The sequence below is a fragment of the Bubalus kerabau genome, chromosome 14 (assembly GCF_029407905.1).
Source record: "Bubalus kerabau isolate K-KA32 ecotype Philippines breed swamp buffalo chromosome 14, PCC_UOA_SB_1v2, whole genome shotgun sequence".
In the NCBI taxonomy this organism is placed as follows: domain Eukaryota; kingdom Metazoa; phylum Chordata; class Mammalia; order Artiodactyla; family Bovidae; genus Bubalus; species Bubalus kerabau.
The window spans coordinates 10,291,745-10,302,267 of record NC_073637.1 but is presented as its reverse complement, the minus strand read 5'-3'; the positions used below and the strand labels follow the sequence as shown (position 1 = coordinate 10,302,267).

At 48.2% G+C, this 10,523-nt stretch overlaps 1 protein-coding gene across 1 annotated transcript in view; it reads right to left on the bottom strand.

Annotated features, from left to right (window-relative positions):
• Window positions 1-5,070: 5,070 nt before the first annotated feature.
• Window positions 5,071-10,523, bottom strand: part of NDRG1 (N-myc downstream regulated 1) — a 56,608-nt gene continuing 51,155 nt past the window's right edge. Inside the window, exons 15-16 of the mRNA XM_055545719.1 lie at window positions 10,263-10,314; window positions 5,071-6,961 (exon numbers count right to left, since the gene is read on the bottom strand). Of these exons, the coding sequence (XP_055401694.1) occupies window positions 6,750-6,961; window positions 10,263-10,314 (264 nt within the window). The 3' untranslated portion in view covers window positions 5,071-6,749. The remainder of the gene's footprint in view (window positions 6,962-10,262; window positions 10,315-10,523) is intronic.

Below are 10,523 nucleotides of genomic sequence, written 5' to 3'. Positions count from 1 at the left end.
ATGAAGTGTAAGGAAGTTTGCATAAAGAGGAAGAGGAAGATGCTAAAGGCTGGCTTATTGATAGTAATGAGAACCATATCACCCTGCCAGCAAAGGAGACAGAATTAAGAACCAGATAAAACAGTAGAAGCAGTTCACTGCCTGGGTGGGATTCATTAACGGGTGGACAAAAGTCCCCACAGGCAATAAAAGCGATAAGGTCCTCCACGTTGTTAGCCCCAGGAACTAATCCGTGTTCTATAATCTGAAGATGCCAACAGGTGGTTGTGTGAGTTATGTGCTCAGCCAACTGTTTTCAAAGGCGAGAGTGATATAGTCCATTTTAGAAATGGCTGCAGAAGCCATTTCATCTCTGTGAGCTTTTTATCTGTGAAGTAAGGATAACTCAACCTCACAGATAAAGATAAAAAGGGGAAAAGAAACCATAAAATATGCTAAATATGACTGTTATTAGTGATACCATCTCTGCAGGCTGTCCTTATCATGAAGTCACATGGTCGGTGCTTTCTGCAGAGGGCGGGGCATTCAGGAAATTTTTCAGAGCAGGAATGAGGAAGGGCCTTTTCTTCAACAGTGAGTTTCCCTGTCAATGGATTTAATTTCAAAAGACATAGCATTTCACCTGCTACAACCACATCCATTACTAGGAATCCCTGCCATGTGTACGTGGGGAAGGGGCTGGAGTAGCATGAACTAACCTCTAACTGCACAGAGCAGTGACCCAGTTCGATCCCTGGGCCGGAAAGATGCCCTGGAGGAGGAAATGGCAACCCACTCCAGTATTCTGGCCTGGAGAATCTTATGGACAGAGGAGCCTGATGGACTACAGTCCGTGGGGTTGCAGAGTTGGACACGACCAAGCACGGTGCAGCAGGGACCCAGCCAATGGCCAGTAGTGAGGTTGTGTCAGCAGTTGTGTGTGAACTTAGTATTTCCTCCGACCCAAAGGTGGGCCTCCCAGTTGGCGCTAGTGGTAAAGAATCCACCTGTGAATGCAGGAGACACAAGAAACACAGGTTCAATCCCTGGGTGTGGAAGATCCCCTGGAGAAGGAAATGGCAACCCACTCCAGTATTCTTGCCTAGAGAATCCCATGGACAGAGGAGCCTGGGTGGCATAGTCCTTGGGATCATAAAGAGTCGGACACAACTGAGCATAGCATAGCAAAAGTGGACCACAGACCCTAACATCTCCAGTTGAAGTCATCTGTATTTTTCTTATCACAGTAGTGGCAATTATCTCGAGATGCTATTATGTTCATAGTTAATTGGACAGCGAATAGACATCTGAATCAGGCTGATCCCATTCTTCTTGTTGAGAGACACAAAGACCTGATTGGTTCTGGGTCCCAGAACCAGAAGGTCAAGTAGCCTTTGGGTTAGGACCATGGTTTTACCCTTTAGAGACACAGGGAAATCTGATCTTAGAAAGCAGGAGGCTTATCTCCTCACCAATCCCATCTTCAATTCAGAAAGCCAGACTTCCCTCTTCTGCCCTGGATTCCATGTGGGACACAGTTGAAGAGTTTTCATGCAGCCTGAGAAGCCCAAGATGGATTTAGGCTACATCTAGGGCCTCCCAAGTGGCACTGGTAGCAAAGAATCCACCTGCCAATGAAGGAGATGCAAGAGACATGGGTTCCACCCCTGGGTAGGGAAGATGCCCTGGAGGAGGAAATGGCAACCCACTCTGGTATTCTGACCTGGAGAATCTTATGGACAGAGGAGCCTGGTGGACTACAGTCCATGGGGTTGCAGAGTTGGACATGACTGAGCACAGTATGGCAGGGACCCAGCCAATGACCAGTAGTGAGGTTGTATCAAAGAAGGGGAAGGAGGAAGGGGCAGATGGAGACCTCTGTTGTCCCATACAGAGCCTGCATGTGGTTGGTCTTGGTGTACATTTGGTCTTCTAGCTGCTGCTGAAACCCAAGGGTCCAGGAATCAAAACCAAAACAAGCAGCTAGGAGAACAGAAATAGGTCCCCAGCTGGCAAACCATCTCTAAATAGCATCCTATACATGCAAACACCTGCAAGTGTTCACTTCTCTCGACGACGATGACGGAAGCCTGAGCTCCCAGGAGCTGATCGTGGGAGGTCTGTGCCATGTATGTGCCCACTGCGATGGTGATTTCCTGCTGACTCTTGCCTGCATTTCCTTTGTTCCTGCCTCTCACACAGGACCCAACACAGAAAAGGCATTTACTGTGAATGCAGAAAAAGAATGAGCCTGCGTGCTTCTCCTCCTGTGTCTAAAGCAGGGCCCTTAAGCTAGAGATCCTTGGACCAAGGATCCATGGATTAAATTCAGGGGTTGTGTGCTTGGATGAGGGGAAAATGCATCTTGGCTTTTGTCATTGTCATTGTTCAGTCATTCAGTTGTGTCCAGCTCTCTGCAACTCCGGTGACTGCAGCACGCCAGGCTTCCCTGTCCTTCACTCTCTTCTGGGCTTTGCTCAAGTTCATGTCCATTGAGTCGAAGATGCTATCTAACCATCTCATCTCTAATTGCGATTTAGCATTTCTTCCTACTTAAATGTGGTCCATAAACCTTAACACTGCCAGTTGAAATCACATGTATTTTTCTTATCACAATTGTGGCCATTTTCTTAAGATGTTATTATGCTCATTGCTGCTGCTGCTGTTGCTGCTAAGTCGCTTCAGTCTACCTTGAAATTATATTGAGACCTACCTCCAAATTGCTATTTCACTTATCAATAAAGAAACGCGTGATGTTGTCACAGTTGGAACATTTGGAGAATTACACTTCAAAGTGTAAGCAGTGTCTCCTGCAATGTCATTTGCAGGATTTATTGTATGCATTAAAGCTCTTCCTGCCTCGCTCTCTGACATGTGCAGCACACACGGTCACCCTCCCCCCCTTCTCTGCCCACTCACTTGCTGCATGATGATGCAGACTGCAAAAGTGTTTTGACAGCTTATTACAAATGCTAAGAAACTCTTCAAGGATGTGAAGAAAAGCCAGTATAGATAAACAGCATGCTAGCCATGAAATTAAAAGACGCTTACTCCTTGGAAGGAAAGTTATGACCAACCTAGATAGCATATTCAAAAGCAGAGACATTACTTTGCCAACAAAGGTCCGTCTAGTCAAGGCTATGGTTTTTCCTGTGGTCATGTGCGGATGTGAGAGTTGGACTGTGAAGAAGGCTGAGCACCGAAGAATTGATGCTTTTGAACTGTGGTGTTGGAGAAGACTCTTGAGAGTCCCTTGGACTGCAAGGAGATCCAACCAGGCCATTCTGAAGATCAGCCCTGGGATTTCTTTGGAAGGAATGATGCTAAAGCTGAAACTCCAGCACTTTGGCCACCTCATGCGAAGAGTTGACTCATTGGAAAAGACTCCGATGCTGGGAGGGATTGGGGGCAGGAGGAGAAGGGGACAACAGAGGATGAGATGGCTGGATGGCATCACTGACTCGATGGACGGGAGTCTCAGTGAACTCCGGGAGTTGGTGATGGACAGGGAGGCCTGGAATGCTGCGATTCATGGGGTCGCAGAGTCGGACATGACTGAGCGACTGAACTGAACTGAGCTGTTTTAAAAGAGGAGGGTGTTAAGTGTGGGCTGCATTTAGTAACTTGCTTCAAAAGAACAAAGATGGAAAAGCAGAAAGAGTGATTTGATATCCGAGACACCTAACAAACATGACCTTGGTCAGGTGATCAAGGTCAACCTCATCCCTGTTAAATCACATTGACCCATCATACTGACACCACAAGGCGATGAGGATGCCACTGAGTGTCTGCGTTCTTCATTCCCAAAACTCAGAACCCCAACTTAACCATGAGAACATCATGCACACAAACCTCAACTGAGGGTCGTTGTGCAAAATGCTCCACCAGGGCTTCTCAAAACTGCCAAGGTCATCAAAAACAAGGAAAGTCTGAGAAATTCGTACAGACCAGAGGGAACAAAGGAGGCAGGATGAAAACAGACAATGGGGGAAAATGGTGAAATCCCAAGAAAGTATGGAGTTTAGTTAATAGTAATAGATCAGTGTTGATTTGTTAGTGGTGACCAATGAACCGTAGTGACAAGCGATGTTAATAGGGGGACCTAGGGGTGGAGTATATGGAAACTCTGTACTATCTTTGCAACTGTTTGCTAATTGTTTAAAATTATTTACTTTTTGGCCACACTGCACAGTTTGTGGGATCTTAGTTCCCTGATCAGGGATTGAACTCATGCCCCCTGCCTTGGAAAGTGCAGAGCATTGACCACTGGACCACCAGGGAAATCCTCTGTGGTATAAATTTTAAACTAATCTTAAATAAAAATAGAAGACTGTAGTGAAACCTAACATTTTTAAATACAAGTGCAAGATGCATTACAGGCTTATCACTGGGTGGTCTTTTCACACACTTTCCTATAATAAAAATAAAATGTAAAAAAAAAAAAAGTTTCCTTCTTAATTATAGGTTGAAAAGCTTGATTCCTTTGTCACTGTGTTATTTGGCTACTCAAGTGCCTGAAATGGGGCTGGTCTGAATTGAGATGTACTGTGATGTAAAATGAGTTTCCCAGGGGGCTCAGCGATACAAAGCAGGAGCTGCAGGAGACGTGGGTTTGATCCCAGGGTGGGGAAAATCCCCTGGAGGAGGAAATAGCAACCCACTCCAGTATTGCCTGGGAAATCCCATGGACAGAGGAGCCTGGTGGGCTACAGTCCATGGGGTCTCGAAGAGTTGAACACAACTGAGCACAGACATGAATGAATGTGATGTGAAAATACACCCTGGATTTCTCAGTAGGAAGAAAAGAATGCAAGGCACCTCGATAACTGTCATATTGATTCTATGTTAAAATGTTAATATTTTGGATATGCTGGCTTACATGTATTATTAAAATTCATTTCACTTGTCTCTACCTTTTTTAATGTGACTACTTGAAGATTTGAAGTTACATCAGTGGTTCGCATTGTATTTTTATTGGACAGTGATGCTCTGAAGAATTCCAAAGGTGAGAGGCATGTGGGCAGGAAGCCCCAGGTAAGGAAAGACCCATCTCAATGCATGATCTCTCAGGTAGGGGAAAAAGACACAAGCCACTGCAAAGTTACAAATTTATTGGTCTGGAAATAAATACAAATATCTCATTAAGAAACTCTTCTGGAAAGACTTGTACATAACAGCTTCTTGTTCTGATTCAGCCATTTCTGCCTCCCAGGTGGTAGGTGACAGGTAAACTGAGTCATAATCCCCCAAGCTACCTAGAAGGCTTGACTACTTCCTCCCAGTAACCACTAGGCCCCGGTGGTTGATGCACTCTCTTCCATTCATTCTGATCAAAACTCGCTATACAAAGATCCATGGTTAGCCAAAATGAGATCGAAAGGCAGTAAGTAGTACAGGAACTCAACAGCTATGTTGGCATTGCCCAGAAATGTCAGTGATGCCACCCTGCTCAGGGAGAAGTTAGAGGGGCAGCGAAGAGGGGAAGGTGGGAGAGAGAAGGAAATCCCATGGAATACACGTTTCAGACTCTGTACATCTTCTGGGCCACCACTCCCCATGTGAATCCCACCCCCTAGCTGAAGACTCTGGAAGGTCACCAGGTCAGAAACCTTTGGCAGCCAAGTTCAGATTCACCCCCACATTGTCAAAGATTGGAAGCAGGATTTAACTTAATCACACATGATTCCTGGGAACCAGATGGGATCGACTGAAATCACAACTGCACTGGATTCCATCACAACCACAAGGAATTCCTTACGTCTAATCACCAAAAATACCACTCCACCCCAACACCCCTGCCCCAGTGCTGCTGCCCGGAGACACATCACAGCCAGCCCCAGCTGTTTGCAATCTTTCTCTCCATTTCAGAGAAAACAACTACAAATCTACACACTCTTCCCCATGAATGAAATAACCACTCGTTCATGTATTAGGGGTGGGAAGTAGGGGCGATGGAGGGGGAGGCAGGCAGCTGATTCAAAGCTTTAAACACACAAATACCAAATGCCTGCCAAGACCGTTTCTTTGAAAAACTGGACGATTTTGTCCCTTACTTTTGTTGTCTGTTAAAAAATGCCAGGAAAACAGGCTTGTAGGCGTCAACCATAAAAAGTGTATATATGCACAAACGTTAAAAAAAAAAATCTATTACTTCAAGTTAACTATGGAGATTTGCTTTTTCCAAATACTTCGGAGCCTCCACGTCAATTCCACCTCTCCCTGCTTCCGGTTTGGCTTTTTTTTTTTTAAAAGAGCTCCCCACCACTCCCTGCTCTCCCCCTCCCCAATCAGAAAGGGCTTGGTTTCCAGAATCTGGGTCTGTTTTTTCTTTAGTTGGAGAGGAAACAGGAAGTAGGCAGGCTGGGCTTCCAACAAGGTGTCCCTTTGCGCCAGGATGCTCCGGCCAGGCTAGCCTTGGATAGATCGAGTGTTTACTCTGCGCTGGTTTCTGGCAGTTTGGCGTCTCCAAAGGAGGGTAGGAAGGTGGCCTCTCAGCCCCTCGTTCGGGCGGGGGTGGGGGGGTTGGGGACTGAGGTGCATCTTTCCCTTTGGTCCACCCCACCCTACCCTCACCAGAAAGGGCGACCCCACAAACACCCAATCTCACCGTGTCGTCACCAGAGCTCACTTGTACAAAATAAGCTTTGGATTAATACCGAGTTACGAGTTAACGTGCGGTTGGCAGGCAGGGGTGGGGAGGGGTCCGGAGGAGGGGCAGCTACAGCGATCGGTCCCAGAGTCCAGGGGCGGCCGGCTGGCCCCGAGGCCGCCTAGCAGGACACCTCCGTGGAGTTGGGCCCGGCGCTGCTCCCGGGGCCGCCGGAGTTGGGGATGATGTCCAGCCGCGTGCCCTCGCTGGTGTGCGAGCGGCTGCGGGTGCCCTCGCTGGTGTGCGAGCGGCTGCGGGCGCCCTCCAGGGACGTGACGCTGGAGCCTGACGCTGTGCGAGACCTCATCAAGCGGGTCATGCTGGCAGAGGGCACTGGAGAGAGAGGAGAGAGCCCGGTGAGGGAGTGGGCAAAGGCCGGAGACACTTGCACCTCGGCAACGCAGCCTGCCGCATGCCCTGCCTGCCTGTGGAAACTTTGCTCCTGTTCGTCTTCAAGGCCATCCAGACACTGGGCTCCCCTTCATTTCTGTGCCCACTTGAAGAGGTGAAGAGCCAGGCTCAGGCTGGGTGAGGACTGATGGGTCCCACCCTGGCATGAACCTACCAGCTGAGTCTCGATCGCAGCTGTCTGCTACTCGCTTACCAGCTGTGGGACTCGAGAAGCGTCCCTCTCTGAAACCCCGGCTCCACGTGTAAAATCAGAATACTACCATGGACCCCCGGGTATCAGTGCCCGAGTGCATGCCCACCACCATGTGATGTCAACAGTTTCTAGAGTCAGGAAGATGTTCATAGTCAGGCTAATCCCTGCATGCCACAGGCTGGAAACCGAGGCCACATAGAGCAGTCAGCTGTCACCTCTTCTTGCGGGCAACCTGTGAGCTCCCAGGAACTCTTAATGGCACTGTCCATTCCGAAGGACTTAAAATGCCCTTAAACACTGCAGGTGGCTGAGAAGGTGGGATGAAGAACCCCACCTGTACTGGGTTGAAGAGCACCCTCCCAAGTTCACGAGCACCAGAATCTCTGACTATAACCTTATTTGCAAATAGGGTCTTTGCAGATCTATCTAGATGAGTTCATCCTCGGTTAGGGTGAGCGCTAATGCAATGACTGGTTTCCTCCTAAAAGGAGACAGATGCACACTCAGGGAGCAGCCGTGTGAAGACAGGGCAGAGGTCAGAGTGATGCAGCCACAAGCCAAGGGCTGCTGGCAACCACCAGAAGCTGGAACAAGGGAAAGAAGGATTCTTCTGAGAATCCTTACAGGGAGCATGACCCTGCCTACATCTCAGTTTTGGACTTCTAGCCTCTAAAACTGTAGTACTGTGAGAGAATAAATTTCCGTTGTTTTAAGCCATGCAGTATGTGGAGATTTGTTTTGGCCATCTTAGGAAGCTACTCCATCAGCCGATTGAAGCCTCTTTGTCAAGATCACATTGAATAAAAGACGCCACACACTGAGGCAGTGATAAGTACAAATGCATGGAGGGGTTATGTTATTGGCTCTGTGGGCATATGTGTTGGCTTTCCACCACAGACACTGACAAACAGAATTCATCCTTGCATACTGAATCTTCTTCTTAAAGAGCTAGCTCCTGAATCCAGGAAAAAATCAGGATCAATCCCACACCTGTTGCTCACATACTGTCTCTGAGCCCCCCTGTTCCTTGATCCCACGTGTGCGGTCTTACTGACCCTGCAGGGCTCTGGTGACCCTAGCATGGAGTGAGGGATGCTAAGGGCTTGTCACACTGGCCCACGGCTGTGAGCAGGCACTCGGGAAATAAACGATTCCTTTCCTCATCTTTGGAGGATGCCTCTAGCTCTTTCTGTTGTCTTTCCCTATGATCTGCAGGCTGCTTTCTGGAAATAGAAGCCAACATAGTGGGTGGGGGCAAACAAGGCCGGCCTCCCACTTCCTTTCTCCCCAGAATGCACTTTCAAAGCAGAAATCCAAACCCATGGCAGGTTCAAGACAGAGTTACAATTCATGCCTGCAAGGTAAACAAAGCCCTTCTCAAGTTACTGCCTTTGCTGCACACTTTCCCAGAGGGGCAGAGACCCACAGGCAGATGTTTTCTGTTGGAAGAGGGCTCTTTGGGACATGACTCCTGCATGGAGCATGAAAATCAGGCTTGCCTGCTCTCAGCTGTGCTAGAAACTAAATGTGGCTGAGGCCAATCTGAAGACTGCGGTCAGTAGACCAAACATAACATTACTATTTTAAATGAGCAAACAGTTTAAGCCTCAGGAAAATAAAGAAAAAAAAAAAAAGGAAGTGACTAGACATTCAGACTTCTTAATTAAGATGGGCACTCGAATTAGAAATCCAGGCAGCAGAGAGAGAGAGAGCAAAACCAGCCACATCAGGGCTGAGGCCGTGGCTGACACGCCAACATGTGCCGACGGTGGATGCTGCCTGGGAGTGCGGCTGGACTTAGGGCTGGCTGTCCCGGCCTTGGGACTGCATTGCTGAAAAGGGGCTGTGTGTGTCTGTGAACAAACTGGAGCCATACTGCAAAGAGGCTGCAGATTCTTTAGTTGTGCTGCTATTTATCCTTCAATTCTCAAATCTAATGATTTAGCAGACATGCTCTGCCTTGAATATAAGTGACTTTAACACCCATTTGCTGGGAGATTTGCAGTTTTCGAAGAACTTTCACAGATCCCCACTCTGCTTCTTGCTTAATTTCTCAAAGCCTCAGTTTCATCATTTGTAAAATGAAGATAAGAGTATCTCCTAGGATTATTGTGATCATTAAATGAGGGAAAAAAAAGGACTTAATGATTTTTCATCTCCACCACCACCACTGTCTCACCCAGCACCGTCCTCACGCCACCACATCATCATCACTTCCAGCACCGTCCTCACGCCACCACATCATCATCACTTCCAGCACCGTCCTCACGCCACCACATCATCATCACTTCCAGCACCGTCCTCACGCCACCACATCATCATCACTCCCAGCACCGTCCTCACGCCACCACATCATCATCACTCCCAGCAGCATCACCACCACCAGCATCATTATCATTGCCACCATCCATCCTCAGGCTTCCCTTGTGGCTCATCTGGTAAAGAGTCTGTCTACAATGCGGGAGACCTGGGTTCGAGCCCTGGGTTGGGAAGATCCCCTGGAGAAGGAAATGGCAATCCACTCTAGTACTATTGCCTGGAAAATCCCATGGACAGAGGAGCCTTTTAGGGTACAGTCCATGGGGTCACAAAGAGTCAGACACGACTGAGCGACTGCACTTTCATCCGTCCTCACGTCACCAGCACCACCACCATGACTACCATTACCATCCTCACTACAAGTCTCTTAGGGAAACATGTAATTAAAATTAAAAAAGATTTTCATGGTTTCATGGGCTGTTGTCTTCTTGGTCCTCAGAGGGCTAGTCCTCACCCACACCTTAAAACATTCCCTGGTGTGAAACAGCTTCTGTTCAACAACGGGGGAGAATGAGCCACTAGGGTATGAGGAGACACTGGAAGCTCTGTACTGCGGCCCACCCTCCACGCACCTAAATACTTCTTCCCTGACATGCCCGGCGTGCGAAAAGCTAGAGCTGCCCATGGTGACACAGAATCCTCGGCCCAATCCGTTTCCAGTTCCCACCGCTGTCCCTCGGCCCACCCCCTGCTGGGAAAAGCCATACTCACTGTATCCCATGCCCTGCACGAAGTACTTGAAGGCCTCGGCTAGCTTGGCCGGCTGCAAGAGAAGAGAGCGAAAGTGCAGTCAGTCACCGGAGGTCCAGCTCACTCAGGGCCACTGGGAGCCAGGCCTGTGGTCACCTTCATTAAAAAGCTTGGCAAAAGACAGAAACATCACTTGTTGACAGGACGAAAATACAAAAGGAGAGCAAAGAACGGGATGATTATAGAGAACCAACTTAGCTTTGACCAGGAAGAACGTTCACG